The sequence below is a fragment of the Lepidochelys kempii genome, chromosome 7 (genome assembly GCF_965140265.1).
Source record: "Lepidochelys kempii isolate rLepKem1 chromosome 7, rLepKem1.hap2, whole genome shotgun sequence".
Lineage (NCBI taxonomy): Eukaryota > Metazoa > Chordata > Testudines > Cheloniidae > Lepidochelys > Lepidochelys kempii.
This window is the reverse complement of record NC_133262.1, coordinates 52,962,650-52,982,923: the sequence shown is the minus strand read 5'-3', so window position 1 is coordinate 52,982,923 and position 20,274 is coordinate 52,962,650. Positions and strand designations below refer to the sequence as shown.

General features: G+C 46.0%; 1 protein-coding gene across 7 annotated transcripts in view; it reads left to right on the top strand.

Moving 5' to 3' along the window:
* LOC140914586 (uncharacterized) overlaps nucleotides 1-20,274 on the top strand; it is a 126,796-nt gene that overhangs the window by 25,124 nt on the left and 81,398 nt on the right. For 6 of the 7 annotated variants that reach the window (XR_012159904.1, XM_073352744.1, XM_073352742.1 and 3 more), the window contains exons 2-4: nucleotides 3,054-3,880; nucleotides 15,582-15,743; nucleotides 18,785-18,938. Coding sequence is in view for 6 of the 7 variants with exons in the window: in XM_073352744.1 (XP_073208845.1) it covers nucleotides 3,054-3,880; nucleotides 15,582-15,743; nucleotides 18,785-18,938 (1,143 nt within the window). In the remaining variant the exon portion in view is untranslated. The remainder of the gene's footprint in view (nucleotides 1-3,053; nucleotides 3,881-15,581; nucleotides 15,744-18,784; nucleotides 18,939-20,274) is intronic. The other variant, XM_073352745.1, reaches the window with a different exon arrangement.

Genomic DNA, 20,274 nt, shown 5'->3' with positions numbered 1-20,274 from the left:
GTTGGGGGCTGAAGGTGACGGCTAGTGGCGTTCTGTTATTTTCTTCGTTAGGCCTGTCCTGTAGTAGGTAACTTCTGGGAACTCTTCTGGCTCTATCAATCTGTTTCTTCACTTCTGCAGGTGGGTATTGTAGTTGTAAGAAAGCTTGATAGAGATCTTGTAGGTGTTTGTCTCTGTCTGAGGGGTTGGAGCAAATGTGGTTGTATCGCAGAGCTTGGCTGTAGACGATGGATCGTGTGGTGTGGTCAGGGTGAAAGCTGGAGGCATGTAGGTAGGAATAGCGGTCAGTAGGTTTCCGGTATAGGGTGGTGTTTATGTGACCATTGTTTATTAGCACTGTAGTATCCAGGAAGTGGATCTCTTGTGTGGACTGGACCAGGCTGAGGTTGATGGTGGGATGGAAGTTGTTGAAATCATGTGGAATTCCTCAAGGGCTTCTTTTCCATGGGTCCAGATGATGAAGATGTCATCAGTATAGCGCAAGTAGAGTAGGGGCTTTAGGAGACGAGAGCTGAGGAAGCGTTGTTCTAAATCAGCCATAAAAATGTTGGCATACTGTGGGGCCATGCGGGTACCCATAGCAGTGCCGCTGATCTGAAGGTATACATTGTCCCCAAATGTAAAATAGTTATGGGTAAGGACAAAGTCACAAAGTTCAGCTACCAGGTTAGCCGTGACATTATCGGGGATAGTGTTCTTGACGGCTTGTAGTCCATCTTTGTGTGGAATGTTGGTGTAGGGGGCTTCTACATCCATAGTGGCCAGGATGGTGTTATCAGGAAGATCACCGATGGATTGAAGTTTCCTCAGGAAGTCAGTGGTGTCTCGAAGGTGGCTGGGAGTGCTGGTAGCGTAGGGCCTGAGGAGGGAGTCTACATAGCCAGACAATCCTGCTGTCAGGGTGCCAATGCCTGAGATGATGGGGCGCCCAGGATTTCCAGGTTTATGGATCTTGTGTAGTAGATAGAATATCCCAGGTCGGGGTTCCAGGGGTGTGTCTGTGCGGATTTGATCTTGTGCTTTTTCAGGAAGTTTCTTGAGCAAATGCTGTAGTTGCTTTTGGTAACTCTCAGTGGGATCATAGGGTAATGGCTTGTAGAAACTTGTGTTGGAGAGCTGCCGAGCTGCCTCTTGTTCATATTCCGACCTATTCATGATGACAACAGCACCTCCTTTGTCAGCCTTTTTGATTATGATGTCAGAGTTGTTTCTGAGGCTGTGGATGACATTGCGTTCTGCATGGCTGAGGTTATGGGGCAAGTGATGCTGCTTTTCCACAATTTCAGCCCGTGCACGTCGGCGGAAGCACTCTATGTAGAAGTCCAGTCTGCTGTTTCGACCTTCAGGAGGAGTCCACCTAGAATCCTTCTTTCTGTAGTGTTGGTAGGGAGGCCTCTGTGGATTAGTATGTTGTTCAGTGGATTAGTATGTTGTTGTCTCTACGTAAAAGAATAAATGGACACAAATCAGATGTCAAGAATTATAACATTCATAAACCAGTCGGAGAACACTTCAATCTCTCTGGTCACGCAATCACAGACATGAAGGTCACTATCTTAAAACAAAAAAACTTCAAATCCAGACTCCAGTGAGAAACTGCTGAATTGGAATTCATTTGCAAATTGGATACTATTAATTTAGGCTTAAATAGAGACTGGGAGTGGCTAAGTCATTATGCATGGTAGCCTATTTCCCCTTGTTTTTTCCTACCCCCCCACCCCCCAGACGTTCTGGTTAAACTTGGATTTAAATTTGGAGAGTGGTCAGTTTGGATGAGCTATTGCCAGCAGGAGAGTGAGTTTGTGTGTGTGTGTGTGTGTGTGTCCCCGGGAAAAAAAGGGTGGGGTGGGGTGAGAAAGCCTGGATTTGTGCTGGAAATGGCCCACCTTGATTACCATGCACATTGTAGGGAGAGTGGTCACTTTTTGGATGAGCTATTACCAGCAGGAGAGTGAGTTTGTGTGTGTATGGGGGTGGGGGGGTGAGAAAACCTGGATTTGTGCTGGAAATGGCCCACCTTGGTCATCATGCACATTGTAGGGAGAGTGGTCACTTTGGATGAGCTATTACCAGCAGGATAGTGAGTTTGTGTGTGTGTTTTTTGGAGGGGTGTGAGGGGGTGAGAGAACCTGGATTTGTGCAGGAAATGGCCCACCTTGATTATCATGCACATTGTGTAGAGAGTTGTCACTTTGGATGGGCTATTACCAGCAGGAGAGTGAGTTTGTGTGTGTGTGGGGGGGGGGGGGGAGGGTGAGAAAACCTGGATTTGTGCTGGAAATGGCCCACCTTGATGATCACTTTAGATAAGCTATTACCAGCAGGACAGTGGGGTGGGAGGAGGTATTGTTTTATGATCTCTGTGTGTATATAAAGTCTGCTGCAGTTTCCACGGTATGCATCCGATGAAGTGAGCTGTAGCTCACGAAAGCTCATGCTCAAATAAATTGGTTAGTCTCTAAGGTGCCACAAGTACTCCTTTTCTTTTTGTCTTTTTTTCACAACTGTCAGCTAAGTCCTATACCCACATGAAAAATTCAGCATTCGGGAACATTATGTGCAATTATGACTCTCCCTGAAGGATACTGTGTCCATAAAACACAAGACTGCTGATGTACTAGGTCTATAAGAAACTTGCTTATAGGATCTAGGTACACAGACCTGTGCTGCCCCTAATACTGCGTTGCTGTGGAGAGCCTTTCGTTGCATACTAATAACCTGTATTTGTGGCAGGAGACATTTTCTCTCTGTATATAATAGAATTTGCTGGGAAAAGGCACCTTCCCTCCCTCCCTCCCTCCCTCACACACACAATCTATTGAAACTTACTCTCAGGCATCTGAAGTTTGTCTAACGCCTGCACAAGCCATGAATGTAACAAACAGCTGTGCCACATTCTGAAGCTGTAACTTCCAGAATAAGTGTTGCCCACGATTGATTTGTTTTGAAAGAGTGTAAGGAGATGATTTGCCATTTCTTCCCCACAGTGGAAGCTTTATGGAGCAGACTGAATTTTGCAATTCTTTGTGACTGTCAGCTTGCTTGTGTTTTAGCAGGCAAGATGAACCCACCATCCAAGGGCAAGGTAGTGCTGACCAACATGAAGATACTGAGCAACGAAGGGAGTCAAACCCAGGGGCTGACACGAGAGCCACCTGCAGCCATGGACTTTGCAGCGGAATCCAGGCTTCCCAAAGTCGACATCCTATTAGAATGCCAGGGAAATCTGGGCACAAGTGACACCTCTGCAAAACCAGAATATGTGGCCACCCTGTCTGACCTCAGCACCTTAGAGTCTAAGTGCCAGCTTCACAGATTCTCCAAATTTGAATCAGAGGATTCTGGGGTTGAATTGCCAAGTGGAGCTAATTCTCCGTCTACACCAACGGGCTCTGAGAAGAGCTTTGTGCTTCACACCAGAGACTCATCTTGTGACTCCGGAGTGCTTAGCACCTCTTCTTCTCCAGGAACTGACCATGTCACAATGAGAAAGTGTAAAGACATCAGAGAAGCCAGCCAGTGTGCTTCAGAGAGTGAAAAGCAAGTTGAATATTACAGCCAGGCAGCAGACGTGGTGCAGATCCCTACAGCTTCCCTGGAAGTTTTCAGGGACTGTCAGGAGGGAGAAAGTCCTAATAAACTTTTTGGCCAAAGTGAAGGACAATATTTGGAAGAGAAACCCAGGAAAGAGATAGACCTTTCCATTAAAGTCACTCCTCCAGCTGCTGCCCCCATAGAAAAGCAAAGGCCAACTACCAACCATTACAAAGAGACCTTTGGGAGCATGCAAGATCTTCAGCTCCATGGACATCAGCTCAAAAAATATCCCACAAGCGACAGCCTGGATGAGTACATGGATGAGTGCTGTCGATTAAGTGAGGTAAGAAACCACACATGCAAGTTGGAATGCTACAGGTGGGATTTTCAAATTAGTCTAAGCTGCATAAGTAAAAATCCCATTGACTTCAATGGGAGCAGAGTTAGGCCAACTCTGAGTGCTTTGTAAACCCCCACTCTAAAGTATTATGGTCTGCAGAGAACTGCAGTTGATTTTAAGGGCCTGTAATTTACATGAAATGACATTTTTGAGGAACTTATGAGCATAAGGGCCAGAGCCTCAGCTGGTGAAGATCAACACAGAGTGAATAGCGCTAGGCCAATTTACACCAGCTGAGGCTCTGGCTCAGAGAGTCTTGTGCTGAAGGGTAGAGATGCTGCTACTATTAAAACCACACACATTTTGAAGGGTGGGGGAGTGGTGAGCATGCTAGCCCATCTCATGGTATAGCACCACCTGGGTTACTATGAGGTGGAGGTCACAGGCCTAGAAATTTGATAATACAGTGCACCTTCAGGGCCAGGTCATCCCTATTACTGGAAACAGTATATAGTGAGTGAACGCGGGCTAAATGCATGAGAGGAATACTGCAGGGCTGCTTGCATTCATGCTTTAAGACAAAGATCCCATTTTAAGTAGCAAATATCACACAAGAGCAGCAGAAACCTAAGTGCTTTGAGATCAGTAGGTGGAAGGTGCTGCATATGCATAGAGCATTCTTCTCCTCGAAAGCTTGGCCAGTTTCACGGACTTATTTGCTTCTCCATCCCAGCGTAGAATGTGCACCCGCTGAGTCTGAAATGCAGCTAGAAAAGTGTTTCAGTCACTGAGTATAAGAAGACTTTTTCTGCTGCTGCTCTTTGTTGGCATGAGTTTGCTCTAGTGCTTTGCTTCATGTGCTGACAGACTACTGACTTGCTACCTTATGCATCTGCTTTCAAGATCCAGCAATGAGAAAATATAATCAAGTAATTAATTCTTGAGAGAGAGACCAAAGTGTACTGTGATCAAAAGGAAGGAGCTATACGGCCTTGTCAAACAATCCTGCAAACACACTGAACATGCTGAAAGATGCACAATGGTGAAACTCTTCTACTGATGCCCTTCTCCCCCGACAATAGCTCATCTATTATGCCTGGTCTACACTATGCGGTTAGGTTGATGTATGCTGCCTTGTGCCAGCTTAGCCGTGGAAGTGTCTTCGCTTGAATTTGGCTCTTGCTGACTTACGTGCCTCTCTCGCTGATTTAATAATACCTCCTCCCTGAGCGGCATAGAGTCACAGTTGATGTAGTTAGGTCAATGCAGTGTCAGTGTACACACTACGTTTTGTACGTCGACTTGTTACTAGCCTTCAGGAGCCGTCCCGCAATGTCCCACATTGACAATACAATCGATAAAAGCGTTCCTGGTGAGGACGTGCACCGCCAACACAAGAAGCCAAAGTGTACACACACAAGTGATTTAATAACTGCGGTGGCTGTAAGTTAGGTAGACAATTTTATATTGTAGACATAGCTTTAGACAAGCACCAGAGCAGTGCGAAGGCCTGCCATTTGCCTAATTCTCATTGATTCTAGTGAGGGTTGGGTCTCTAAATCCCTTTGAGATCTGGGTTTAAGCACCCACACCAAGATTTTCAAATGTGACTAGTGGTTCTGGGTGCCTCCATTTTTGGGGGGTTCAAATTGAGACAGAAAGTGCTGTGCACCCACTCTGTCAAAATTCAGCCCCAGGAGGTGTCCCATGTTGGGCACCCTAAATCACTAATCAATTTGTGGGAATCTTAGTCTTTAAACTTAGATTGTGAGTCTTTGGGGCAGTCTTCTCATGATGTGTGTGTGCAGAACCTAGCACAATGGGGCCTCCAATAAACAGACTACATTTAAAATGAAAGGTAGTGATGGATCATGGCCTTAGCTTACACCCACACTTTCCCCACCACGCTGTACACATACATCATAAATATACTTTATTTGGAACCCTCATAAAGATATTGTCTGTTGATCGCTAAGATCTGTACTCAAACCTCCTAGCTATCTCCTGTCTCCATACTGAGCCAGACAGTCCTGAACATTGAGGAAGTTCATAACAGACTGACCCACAGGATCCAGCTATGTTCATGGCATACTTGCAGGGAAGTCAAATAAAAATATCAAATACTGCTAATGGGAGGTTGCACTGTAACACTACTTTATTTTTTAGAATCCAGAAGAACAACACACAGTAATCGAAAGCAGAGAAACAAAGCTGGATGCTTCCTGAGGCAGAGAGGCACAGCTCTCCCCATCTTATTCTAGGCTGACTGCCTGCTTGCTTCAGCTCCCTAGCCGGCAGGTAGATCAGGAAACAGCCCCCCACCCCTGCCCACTTTTAAAGTGACAACTTGCAATTCCAACAGTCCTCAGTACAAGACAGGTTCTCCTCTTTGACGTACACAGCAAACATGCCATGTTGTAGGACTGAACAGCCCCTTGCTCCCTGTAGCTAACTGCCTTCTCTGACAAGCCACCAATATAAAAACACATTAAGCAATATTTTCTAAAGTAACAGAGATTTGATAGAAATTTGGTTGGGTGGACCTTTCAAAAGGGGCTGGCACAGGCCAGCTTGGGGGCAAGGAGTTGAGGGGCGGCTCCAAGAGCAGGAGAGTTCTGCAGAAACTGGGGTGGTGACCCCATCAGACAACCACATTTATTGCCTGAAAAGTACTTTAAATACTTTGTGAAATGGAGCCTCAGTTTCCCACTAAAGGGAGCATTGACATAAACCCAAGAGTAAATTCTAAAGAGGCTTAAGAGGAAATGAAGCTGCCTCTGTGGTTTGTTCTTCCTTTTTAATATCCTCACTGGCTGAATTGTGAAGCTCTAAGTCAATGCCAAGAAGCTAATTTTTTTGTAGCTGTACTAATGCAGCAGTGATTTATGCTAGAAGAGGGTACAGTGCATATTAATGGAGTAGATAAATAACGCAGCATGTCAAGAACAGCAGCTACTAGAACTAGCATGATGCAAGATAAAGACTCTATGTTAGGCCATAAGGAAGGTTTTGTACAACAAATGGAGGATGGATTGAAAACCTTTTAAAAGCCGTGGCCCAGATGTTCAGCTGCTGTAAGTAATGTACTCCCATTGAAGTGATTATATTTACAACAACTGAGCCTGTGGCTCCCGACCTCTGTTTTGTTGATCAAGGCGCCCTGGATACAACATGGAGCTCAGGATCCAAACTCCACTCTAGATCCAGACTCACCTTAAGGGCCCAAATGTCCTTTAAATGCAATCTCCTTGTTACACTGGAATGCCCCCTAGTGGTATCTTTCTATCCTGATCTGCTTGGCTAGCTTGGCAAAGTGAGCCCCCTATTGTCCAGCCAATTCTAAATAGAATGGGGGGGTTGGTTTGGTTTTTCCATTTCATGCTGGTGAAAAGTGCCAGGATGACAGTCCTGCATCTCCATGTAGCTACAGGACAAACATAGTCTGGGTAGCAGCAGCCCAAGAGTCCTCTCTTCTGCAAATCTTCCTTGGAGGGGCCACCTGTCTCCATGGCCTGTTCATTCATGGCCTTTCTACTGCAACTGCCAAGATAGGGGGTAGCTGTGGTGGCAGCGTTTGTGATGTGGACACTTGTCCACTGAGAAGTGAGCTGCAAGCCATCAAACAGCCATATCAGATGGTGATAAATTTTGACTTTGGCTGGATTCATCTCATCAACTCAAGCTGATTACATTGTTACCAATCCCCTGACTCAACCCAGTCCCTTGGAATATTTCTCTTTAGACACTGGTATGGTACAGGACAGAAGGAGAAAGCCACAGGAGGGCATCACAGTCAAGTACCACTTCCATAGTGTGGGTGTGCCACTCAGGGGAAGCTGCAGGCTATCAGTGAGCATGGCTGTTCCTGGAAAGCAAAGTAAAATACAGGGTGGGGAAGATTAGAAAAGTACAGAATGAGTCCTCTGTTTCCTGTTATTCAGGAGTCTTAACAAAGCCGTCAGCTTCCACTGACAAGTGTTTTCCACTCAGCCTATGACATCACTAATTGAGTATTCCAAGCCCAGGATGTGCTGTTTGCAATAACATTCCAGAGCTGTTGAAATGTTGCCTTGCACATTCTTTGGGATCCTGGAGCGCTGTGGGTAAAAGAGCCACACGCAATAGAAAGGGGTGAGCCGAGCAAGGTGCAGAGGAGAACCAAAGCCTGTAGTAAGAGCACAGCCTCCAAGCTAATCCTGCCTGAGAGTAGGAGCAAGACGACACCTATTATTACGTTAGTACCTCATGACCCTGAACTTGATTGGGGCCCTACTGTACTGTGTGCTGTACAGATCCCAAGGATGGACATTCCATACCCAAAGAGCTTACAGTCCCAAAAGACAAGAACGGCAATGGGTGGCAGAGCCAGGATTAGAATCCAAGTGTCCTGACTCCCCGTGCAGTTCAACGCCCTATCTGCTGTACCCAAACTGCTTTCCCAGAGGGCTACAAACTCATTGCTTTTACTATCTTCAGACACACCCACATATTTGACTCTGTTCTCTGGGAAGTAAGAGAGCAGAAGCACTACAGCTCACTCTAGTGGATGGTGCCTAGCACTTGACTTTGCTTGCATCCATGTGTGCATCCATGAGTGCATCCTTCACTCACATTCATCCTAACACGCAACACACCGTGCAAAGTTTACAAGATTATGGTCTGATCCTGAGTTCAGTGGGAGTTCGGAGGTGAGTGGGTGAAGGGGTCCAAGCCTCTCGGGGCACTCAGCACCTTTTCTGGGAAGCTTTTAATAAGCCTAAGCCTTGTGTGAACTTTATTTGTGTGGCTCAGGACTCCAGAACATCCTCCCACTGGAGACCAGGAAAAGCCTCCCCATGCCAACTTCAGATCATGCCATAAGATCCAGCTCTTCCCCACAGCACTCTCCAAAGAGCCATAATGGAAGAAAATCCCAGGGTATGCACCAAACTAACAGCCCATGGTAGAGCCCAGAGCAGGACAGAGCATTGATGAGATGCTCACAATCACGAGTCCTGATTACATCTAGATTAGGCAAGGGAGGTCCTTGTCCCCTGGCAGCACCAACTGCACTTAAACCTCTTGCAGCACCTATATACCAGCCACAGGTGGTAGGCAAATAGCTAGAGACTGAGGGACAGATTTGCAGCTAGTGTAGCTCCACCAATGTCCAAAGAGCTAGGGTGAGTTGCACCCAACCCGCTGAAGATCTTGCCCAGAGACTGTAGCTACAATTTTAAACGTTTCCCCTGTGGATGCTCAGGCCTGCATTTTCAGATATTTATAATTTTAAAAACAAGGGCCAGGTCCAAAGGGCTATGCTGATTCACACTAGCTGAGGATCAGGCACCCAAATGTTTAGGGCTTGGTCGGTGAGGAGGTCTAGGCCAGCTTCTGTTCTCAGTTACATCAATCTGGAGTAATGCCTTGAATTCACCATAGAGTTGCTGGGTTGGATCTTCAGCTGGTGTAAATCAGCATAGCTCTGCTGAAGTCAATGGAGCCATGTTGATTTACACCAGCATGGGATCTGGCCCACTCAGTATTTAAGCCAATGGATCTGACAGCAGGATCTCGTCCCCCCTAAATTCCCAAAACTCAGCTGTTTTTTATTTTGCTCCTCGTCTGTCCATCCCTGTCTCCTCCATCCCAGAACAGCAGTGGATATATTTTTTTACTGCTATATATTTATCATGATGTCAAAAATGGCTTTTGCTCAAACATTATTAAAAATAATCACCTTCAGGTAGGAATAATGGAAAATTTCAGCTCTGATGATGAACATTTCAAGGAAGCTACAGTCATATGGAATTGGAAGGAATGGGACTTGCAATGGAATCTGTTTTGTAATTGTACAGTGGCACAACAGCAAGCTAGCCTAGCTCTCTCTCTAGCCTTTAGAAAGATTGACCCCAGGACGTCGTACAGCAGGTTCCGAGCAGCATGCTGCATGAGCCAGATGATGATATTTAGGGAGTGCTGCTTAAATATTTCCAGTCTATTGAAAGAAATTCCTGGAAAGGCCACATGGCGTCTCTTGCTGAGCAATCATTAGGGAGGCAATTTGCTCTATTACCGAATCAAAAACTTTCTGTGCTTGACATCAGCTCTGTCAGTTTCAGGCACATCAAAAATTAACTGAGACATAACCCTAATCCAAATCAGATGTATTGCACCAGCAGTGCAGTGAAGGTACCCATTTCCAGGTATATCCCCCACTGCTGAAGGACAGAGGCAATGAACTTGCATTGTAACTGCAGGGCAGTTGCAGTACATTTTAGGACTTGCCTGATGCTTAAAATCCTTCAGTCCTCATTTTCTCCTCTAGTATGATGAACAAATGTTTTGGAGCTCTGGGAGCTATTAGCAAAGAGAGGCACTGAAAAGTAAAGGCCTGTTCAAAGCCCCTTAAAGAAAGCCTTCTAATAATTTCAAAGGGCTTTGGCTCAGACCTTAAATACCCATAAAAGCAGAATGTTTAATTTTTGCTGGCGGGAGCAGCAGGCCCTGTGTATTAGGTATTAGATAAATCATCTTTTCTTCATTTGCATTTGCTAGGATAGCTATAGGATGATGCTAATCACTTAAATTGAAGATTACCCAAGAGGATAACTCAGATTACCTGCACTCTGAAGAATTGTTTGGGAATCTGAGTGGCCAGCATGCCAGCCCAGTTAGATCTTTAATCTGATTTAGATCGTCAGCTGGGTTATCACCCTAACTCCATGGACCTCTTGGGCATGGCTAGAGCACACTGCACTGCAGGTATTCTTTCCTTCCGAGGGCCAATGAGGGCTCCTAGGCAGAAGAGCGTTAGTTTTAGCACCCTAAGGGTGCTGCCATAAGGTCACCATCTCAGAGCGCCCCCCACCCCTTGGCTTCCCCATTACCAGTGCTCCGTTAGACTAAGAAAACCTACTAATATGCAGATCTCAGATCACAAAATAAAGTTCAATGCCATAACTCAAAAGATTCTGGCTCCTCCCCTTTCTGTGACTCCAGGTTCTTCATGAGTCTCAATCATCCTTCAGCCTGGAGGGCTCAGCCCCAGAAGCCCCTGCTAGAGTTCAAATGGGCCAAAGGAAGGATCCACATAAATAGCGTCCACCCACCCTGTGCTTATTGTTATTATCACAACCCTCCTGGGATATCTCCCCATTTCCCTGGGCATTCCTCTGGCACTGACAATCATCCGGGCCTCCCTTCACCTGGCCTACTCTTCTCCTTCTTGGCTCCCAAGATCCTTTATCTATCTCTTGAGTAGGGTTGCCAACACTCCAGGATTGTCCTGGAGTCATCAGGAATTAAAGATTAATCTTTACTTAAAGATTATGTCATGTGATGAAATCTCCAGGAATTCGTCCAACCAAAGTTGGCAGACCTACTCTTGAGCCGAGGTGCTACCCTGCCTGCTAATTGGGCCTAGCCAGGGCACAACTGCTCATTCACAGAAGGACTGAGATCCTCTCCCTTAAAGGGGCGCAATCACCCTGGGACAGTTGGTCTGACTTGCATTGAGGGCCAGGTAGGCCCCTGGCTGCCCCATAGCATAAGGCGCACAAATGCACAGCTTCCCGTAAGCCCAGGAAAGGAGAGAATAGCTGTAGTGCAGTGTGCTCCAGCCACACCCCCGTAGGTCAATGGAGGTAGGGCAATTTACCCCAGCTGAGAATCTAAGCCAGATGACTCCTGATCCCTTCCTGCCCCAAGTACACAGTATGTGAGCATCAGGGTTTTCTTTCCTCTTTTTTTCCCTTAATGATTTTACAAACAAAAAAAAACAATAATAGAATATTTCAACTGACATATTATGCACTACTACTGATATGGTAGGAAATAAATATAAAAATGGGGGGAAAGTCAAAGAAGTTTTTCAGAAATTCCAATTTGCAGGAAATTTCAGTTATATTTGGTTTTGTCCTGATTCAGACCAAAACCTGTTTTCAGAATGTTAAAATTTTGTGCAAACTACAAATTTCAAGTGTCAAACAGGTCTAGTGCCCAGCAATTTTGAGGAGCCCATCTTGAGGCAGTTTAAAGGGGACTGATTTCAGAGGGTGAGTGCTCAGAACTTTCTGAAAATTGGGTGTCTCAAGTTGGGCACCCAAAAATCACTAGTCATTTTTGAAAATTGTGGCTAGAGTTCATAGAACACAGGGTTTTTTCTTTTTTTCTAAAAGGAACACATTGATTCTCTGTTCTCTGAATGCTCCTGGATCCCTGTCTCCCTTCTGCTACACTGATGTTTTAAACATACATTTTTTATATTAGATCAAAATCCATCCTGACTCCTTTTTTAATAGTTCTGCCCACAAAAGAGTGCAACCAATCATAAGGAAAGTGAGCTAATATTCCTGATTTATGCAGTGTCACATTATTTAATACGATTTCACAGGATTTACGTCACAGACTCAGACCTAAAACCATTTGAACATAAGAACAGATTTTATAAATAACATTGTATCATTGTTTATTTAAAAATAATCCTGATGCTGATTAGTTTTTGAACCCACCAAGAACTTTTTGACATAATGGAAAGACAGGAAGAGACCCGAGGTTTGTATTTCCCCAAAAAATGTGTACTGCTGTGAGAAAGGACACAGAGTGAACTTCCCACTTTTGTAGAGGCAACTAACTTTCTGACGTAAGATAAACTTTAGAGCAGAGGCTTTTGTAAAAATCTGGGTTTATTTTACTTACTCATATCACGTGCCCATCGACAGGCAGAGCCAATGTGTAAATGAGCTTCTGTGTGTATTTGTTAGTGGGATGTTCAACAGATTATTACAATAAAGAAGACTAATGTGTTTGCCAGACAAGGCAGCCAGATGCAGAAAATGCAACTGGACAAAATTGTTGCCTTTCTTCTGACACCAGCTTCTCACGCTGGCACCAGAGTGGCCCCTCTGCTGAGTGACAGTGGAATTGTGGGGCCTTCCAAGTCAGCTTCCCAGTGGAAGAGAAATCAGTAATGCAGAATCAGGTTATAGTCGGAAGCTATTTTGCTACATAGTGTGGAATAGAGGCAGTCACAAACAGCATGCAGGCAATCCCCTCTTCCAGAAGTTACAGCTCACCCACCAACGCTTGCTTCAAGTTGCTCTGTCCCAAGAATTGCCACCAAATATAGAGAATAAAGCAGAGGGCAAACCTTTGCTATTGGTCATGGTGTCTCCCAAAGGACAACAGCAAAACAAAACCTAACAACAATACAGTATTTCTTCCGAAGACTGAACATTTACTCTCATGCTAAGAAATGGAACATGTAAGTCTATGTGTATGTCAAAGGGTGTGCCTCCTCTGCAGTGACCCCCTATTGGCCAAATGTGGCTCTGCAGCCCATTGCCTCAGTTTCTCTTTCAAAGTCCCAGAAATAATCCACAGAGATTTATATACAATAACAAACCTCTTTCTTGGGGACTGGTTTGTTAACATATAAAGTAAAGTAAACCCAAAGCAAAGTCTCTTCCATCTATTCCTTTCACAGTTTTCCACTGGGCACAGCCCCTTCCTCTCCCTGAGGTCTGGCTGGCTCCAAGCCTCTCCTCCAGGCACACTTTTGAGTCATCTCAGGGCTCTATCCCTCAACGTACCCTAGATGCATCCATTCCCAGACTGTAGTCTCTCCTCTTTGCAGTCAGGGTGTTGCACAGGACTCTTTGGGCCAGTGTTTCTGGACTCTCAGCCACTCCTCCAGCAGCTTCCTTCAGGAGCCCTCTTCAGCAGCTCCCACAGCTGCTGTCTTTCCCTTCATGAAGCCAAGGTGCCTTCCCTTAAGCCCAGTTGCGTGGCAGGTAATTAGTCACAGATGCACTGCCTCCAACCCCCATTAAACGGGCCAGTCACCCTGTGACAGTGGAATAGACTCATCTAATTCTTGCCATAACCATATAGGGGGCCTAATCCTGCATACTTTCCTCAAGACAAACACCCATCGCCACCTGGGTAAGGAACTCAGGGGACCTGATCCAAAGCCTGCTGGAGCCAATGGAAAGACTCCCGTTGACTTCAGTGGCTTGGGTTAGGCCCAGAATGAAGTTCACTGCCTAACTGGTGACATGAGGCTAAATCAGCAGTGATGTAGATGTTGGCATAGGTTGCACACCTAGAGCCTGGTTCTCTGTCGCCTTCGACATTGTGTCCTTGTGTCATTGTGTACATACACCTATGCCATGCCACCCAATCAGACTTCCCTACTCACTTACACTGGGGTAGTGTCTTCCACTCACTCTGCATAGCTGCAAATGACTCTGCAAGGTGCAAAGGCAGCAGAGATCTTGTGCCCCAGACTAGGTTAGTCCCAGAGTGGCAAAGCACTGTAGCTTGCACTGGCTAAGCAGTAATTCTGCAGAAAAGGACCTGGGGATTACAGTGGGTGAGAAGCTGGGTATGAGTCAGCAGTGTGCCCTTGTTGCCAAGAAGGCTAATGGCATATTGGGCTGCATTAGTAAGAGCATTGCCAGCAGATTGAGGGAAATGATTATTACCCTCTATTCGGCACTGGTAAGGCCACATCTGGAGTACTGCGTCCAGTTTTGGGCCCCCCTCTACAGAAAGAATGTGGACAAACTGGAGAGAGTCCAGCAGAGGGCAACAAAAATGATCAGGGGGCTTGGGCACATGCCTTACGAGCAGAGGCTGAGGGAACTGGGCTTGTTTAGTCTGCAGAAGAGAAGAGTGAGGGGGGATTTGATAGCAGCCTTCAATTACCTGAAGGGGGTTTCAAAGAGGATGGAGCTCAGCTGTTCTCAGTGGTGGCAGGTGACAGAACAAGGAGCAATGGTCTCAAGTTGCTGTGTGGGAGATCTAGGTTGGATATTAGGAAACACTATTGCACTAGGAGGGTGGTGAAGCACTGGAATGGGTTACCTAGGAAGGTGGTGGAATCTTGATCCTTAGAGGTTTTTAAGGCCTGGCTTGACAAAGCCCTGGCTGGGATGATTTAGTTGGGATTGGTCCTGCTTTGAGCAGGGGGTTGGACTAGATGACCTCCTGAGGTCTCTTCCAACCCTAATATTCTATGATTCTATGATCAGACATTTAGAGAGGCCCAAAATCAGCCCTGATGCAGACAGATGCAACTCACATTGATGTCAATGGGCTAAATTCCTCCAGGGTGCAGCTCCATTGATTTCAGTGGAGCTACATCAGGGATGAATTTGGACCCAGGAGTGTGACTGCATACGTTCTAGGCCCAGATTCTCACTTATGCTATGGGACTTTTACACCACTCTGGAAGGATAGCTGTGGGTGTAAATGAAATATATGGAGATGAGCACCTAGTAGTTTGGCTGCCCACTGGAATCTGCTCCATCTGAATCTTGAGCCTGAAGGGTTGGGCTGGAAATAGCCTCTCTCCCTGCTCTTCCAGTTCATGCAGCAATGCCATAAGACATTGGGGCATCTTGGGGCTATCATAAGGTGAAATTTCATTTTACTGGGACTCCTTAGGTTGCACTGAAAACTTTAGCACTGCTGGTTCTGACTGGAGACAGATGGGGGTGCAGCGTGGGCTGAAAAAAGTGAACGAAACAGACTTTTTCTAACCTCAAAGATAAGGTTTGGGGTTGGGATAAAGGCCTGGGCTAGTTCTCATTTTAACCACACTGCTCGCCCGGTGTATTTTTGGTGGCCTGTGAAACTGTAACAGGGGAGGTAGGGCAATAGCTGCTCAGAATGATTTTGCCACTGTTGGTCTGTGCTCTGAATGGCTTTGTCATTGCAGGTGAACCAAGGGAACACCAAGGCTCTCAGCTCTGGCCTTGGGTATCTGGAACACATCTGTCAGCTGATAGAGAAGATTGGGCAGCTGCAGGAACACAATCTACGACTCCAAAAGCAAGTGTGTGGTTTGCAGAAGGAGCGGAAGATGAGCCAGATAAAGGAGGTAAGAACAGGTAATTAGGTGCTCTCTGGGTTATGGGAAAATGCTGCCAACCTCAGCCCTAGCATGAGGGTACAAAACCGCAAAGCAGGATTTATAGCCCCCGCATTCCAACTGCAGTTACCGGGGTTTTTCCTTATTTACTTCAGGATAATAATATTATTAATATTATATAATATTATTATTATTTTGTTGAAACTTTTATTTTTGGGTGGCAAGTATGGCTTTTTGACTTAGTGGAAATTGGAAAACATTTCTGTTTTTGTCAAAAATATTAGGGTTGTCATCCAACCCCCGTCCCCTCCCCAAAAACACCCCTCCTACTACTCCCAAATGTTTGGTTTTAAACCTAATCATTTTGTTTTTAGTTGCTGAAAACTGAAGATTTTTTTGGTGTTTGGCTGCCAAACAAAAATGAAACATGTTCTTTTTCATCAGTTTGTTTGGCCAGGGGGTGGGGGTTGAAACATTATTTCACAACCAGCTGTATCACTGGGTGCTTTTCTCTGAGAATCTCAGTGTGATTTACAAATGGTAATAAATTAAGCTTCACAACTCCCCTGTGAGGCAGGCTAGCATTATCTTCCCCACTTTAAATAGAGGGAAACTGAGGTACAGAGATGACATGACCTGTCCAGGGTCTCACAGGAAGGTAGCATCAGAACTGGGAACAGACCCCAGATCCGCTGACTTCCAGTCTCATGCTTTAGCCATACAATCATCCTTCCACGTTTTTTTTTTAACCTATCACCATCAACTCAATAGGAGGGGTTTGTGAGACTCAGCGCTCAGCAATTTGGTTTTTTTGGGGGGTGGGGGTGAGCAGGGGAGGAGGAGGATTCCTTTGTTCTTTTGACTACATTCTCCCCCCCCACACACACACCCCGTGCTTCTCACCCACCTGCTTGGGCTGCTACTGGAATAGGTGACTTGCCCCCTTTCAGAAACAAAGCCAATGTGGCATTGTGAGTCAGCAAAACGGCACATCCAGTAATCTCCTTGTGCCCAGCTCTCTCCCTCAGAGCAATGCTGCCTCCTACACAGGGCCTGGGAATGGTTAGCACATTTCCTGAAAGCTTAACAATTGTGAGTCATTGTTTGCAGCAACCCTTACCATCTGCATTACCAGGGCCAAATCTTCAGCATAGCCTCTCCATTGACATTAAAGGAGCTACCCCGATTTATACCAGCTGAGGATCTGGCCCTACATTTTTAACCTACATGCATTTTGTATTTTTAAAGATCCCTTGGCAGAATCTCCCTATCTGCAAATGTAATGCACCCACCACTGGGGTATCTAGTTCACAGTAGTAATATGCTCTTTGCATTTTCAAAGCACTTTACAAACACTAACTAATTACCTGCCCTTGGTATTTAAGAGACCTCCCCAACATCATAACATCTCACCATCCTCAATGTATTAATCCTCACAACCCTTCTGTGATGTAGGAAATACTGTTATCCCCAACTGCAAAAGGACCAGCTCCTCAAAGGTATTTAGACGCCTAACTCCCATTTCTTTGAGGATCTGGGCCAGGGAGACTAAGGGTAACATTTTCAAAAGCACCCAAGTGATTTAGGAATCTATGTCCTATTGAAGTCAACAGAACTCTGCTGATTTATTAGGTTCTGCTGGGAGTTGAGGGTGCTCAGCAGCTCACAACATTGGATCCTAAGTGCACAAGAGATCTGACAGGAAAGCCCCCTTTTAATCATAAGGCTTCTAAGCTCTTCCTACCCAGAGAGTCCTTTAATCCTTTGGAAAGTACCAAGAGATGAAAAAGCAAAACATCAGTTAGAGGACACATGGACTCCTGGAGAAAGAGAGCTGTATCTCCCAGTGCAGTATCAAAGGGTGGCAGAATGCTACCTGCACCACCTTCTCCTAGGATCCTAGCAGATCTCTTCAGCTGAGTAGCCACAAACAGTGCTTGGGAGAGATGTGTCCAAGGAATATCCACAGCAGATGCTTCAGGGGTGCTGTTTGAGCTGGGATTTCCAAAGGGGGCTAAGGGAATTAGGCACCCAACTCCCACTGACTTGCAAGGGATTCCTTTAAGCCCCAGTGAAAAATCCCAGTCTAAGAAGGTGGCACTCTTCCCTCTGCTCTGCAAAGCAGCATCCCAGCCTGGAGGCATTATAGAGCACTATACTGTTGGGTAAACAGCTTTCAGACGAGAGGGTTAACTTAGGGTTAACGTGACTGCTTGTGGTTCTTAAAAGGAGCTTACCCTGGTGTCCTGGTCAAATGCCAACACCAGTAAGGATCTATTTCTACCTAGTTACATTCCCCTGCAGTTGCAAATAGATAAAGCACTCTTCATGTCTTGTCCTAAACTCTTGTGTAGCATTCCTGGGCATTGTTAAACAACCACCGCATTCCACACACGTGACAAGATTAATCTACAAATTATGGAGAAAACGATATTGAATTTAAAATCACAGTTCACTTAGGTGCAAAACGGCCTTACGCTGATACATGAAACTTCTTCACAGAGTCAGTTACAAGCAATCAAGATGTCACTGCTTTGGCAAGTAACTGAATACCACCTACAGCATATTTGTTTAGCAACATTTTATCTGACTCTGGCATCCCGGCTATAAAAACACAAGATACTATTGTTTGTGCATTTTCCTACAGAAATAATATTATCTTAAATTGTGAGTCACTTTTATAGTGGGATGTGTTTATTTACACACACAGTGTCTTGGTTGAGCAGCTGTGAATATGGAAATGTGAATTCAGTTTCTTTTTGGAAGAGATGTTAAAATATGTTGACTATCAGTCAATGTCTATAAGTTTTCAGCAGGATGCTGATGCAGGGATCAAAATATTAATTGCTAACAACTACGCTTACACCTGACAGGCCGTTAGTACAAAGCACTATTTCCAAAGCACTCAGAATCTTTAGGGATCAGCTGCTAGAGAAAACATGGAATAATCCTGGACATCTCTAGTTTGGAATCCTTACAATTTGTCCGCAATATCTCCCTGCCCCAGTTATCTTGTAACAGCCTGCATACCTTCTCTTCGTCTGGTGTAGGAGTATTTTCTGCAGCACTGTTCCTGTGGAGCTGCCAGCATCTTGCTCAACTCGTACCAGGAGGTGAAGAAATTTTTTACTGGGAGGAGCAGACCGCACAGTCTCTTGATTCAGAGTGGAAACCAGTCCGACCTTTCAATCATCCCAGAAAGAGGTGGGTTTCGGTATTGGTGTTGATGTCTCATGGCCCTGATTCACTCCCACCCTGCAACTTGTGTTGTCATCTACACCTGTGCCAAGTGGGGGTAAAATGCTACTAAATCAGGTGAGTGGGGTTTTGCACTGCTTTTGCACAGGTGTAAATGACTGCACAAGACAATGGAGAATCAGGCCCAAAGGGCTCAATCCTGCCTTCATGCTCAAATGGGATTATCTGAAATTTATAGAAGTTAGAGGTTCCTGAATCTGTGGCTTTATTTTCACTAGGCAAAATGGTGTAATTTTTACCTGGGTTATCCCACATTAAAATCCTAGTTCAGTGCTTCCCAAACCTTTTACTGCCAAGGACCCCTTTGGCATCTAACTTATTGGCCTAGACTCCAACAAGTTTCATGTTACTATTATTCTGTTAGTCACTATCTGTACTTCTGTTTTTTTCTAAACGGGGGCATTACTTTCCTATCTTGTAGAAGTGTTGTGAGTCTTGACACCTTCTAACCCCTCACAGAGAGCATGTAGTCTTGAATAGGCAAGTTCTGATACTACCCGAATGCCCATGCCAATGTGGGAATACCCTTACCAGCTTGACCTCTTACATCTAGTACATGTGAAATCAAACTGCATATAGGATGCCATTTTGAGAACAAAATGGAGCCTCCATGGGGCAAAAGTGCCAGAACATTGTTCTGACATGTTCTGGCCCTGGCTCAAGGGACAGACCCAGTGGTAAGCTGGAGCCGGTTCACACCAGTTCACTGGAACCAGTTATTAAATTTAGAAGCCCTTTTAGAACCGGTTGTCCCGTGATGTCCCTCACGGGACAACCAGTTCTAAAAGGGCTTCTAAATTTAACAACCGGCCAAAAGTGGCGCCTTAAGCGCTGACTCCGGGGGTGCTCCGGGGGTGGAGCACCCACGGGGAAAATTTGGTGGGCGCAGAGCACCCACCAGCAGCTCCCTGCCCCGCCCCAGCTCACCTCACCTCCGCTCCGCCTCCGCCTCCTCCCCTGAACCCGCTGCCCCGCTCTGCTTCTCTGCCCCCCTGGCTTCCCGCGAATGAGCTGTTCGCGCGGGAAGCCTGGGAGGGCTGAGAAGCAAGCGGTGGCTTTGCGCTCAGGCCCAGGGAGGCGGGGAGGGGGGGCAAGGAGGGCCGCCCGCGCCGCAGCAGGTAACCCGGGGGGTGGGGTGGGGGAAGTGCACAGGGGAACTGCTCCCCGCCCCAGCTCACCTCCGCCTCCCTGGGCCTGAGCGCAAAGCTGCCGCTTGCGTCTCAGCCCTCCCCGGCTTCCCGGCGAACAGCTGATTCGCAGGAAGCCGGGAGGGCGGGGGACG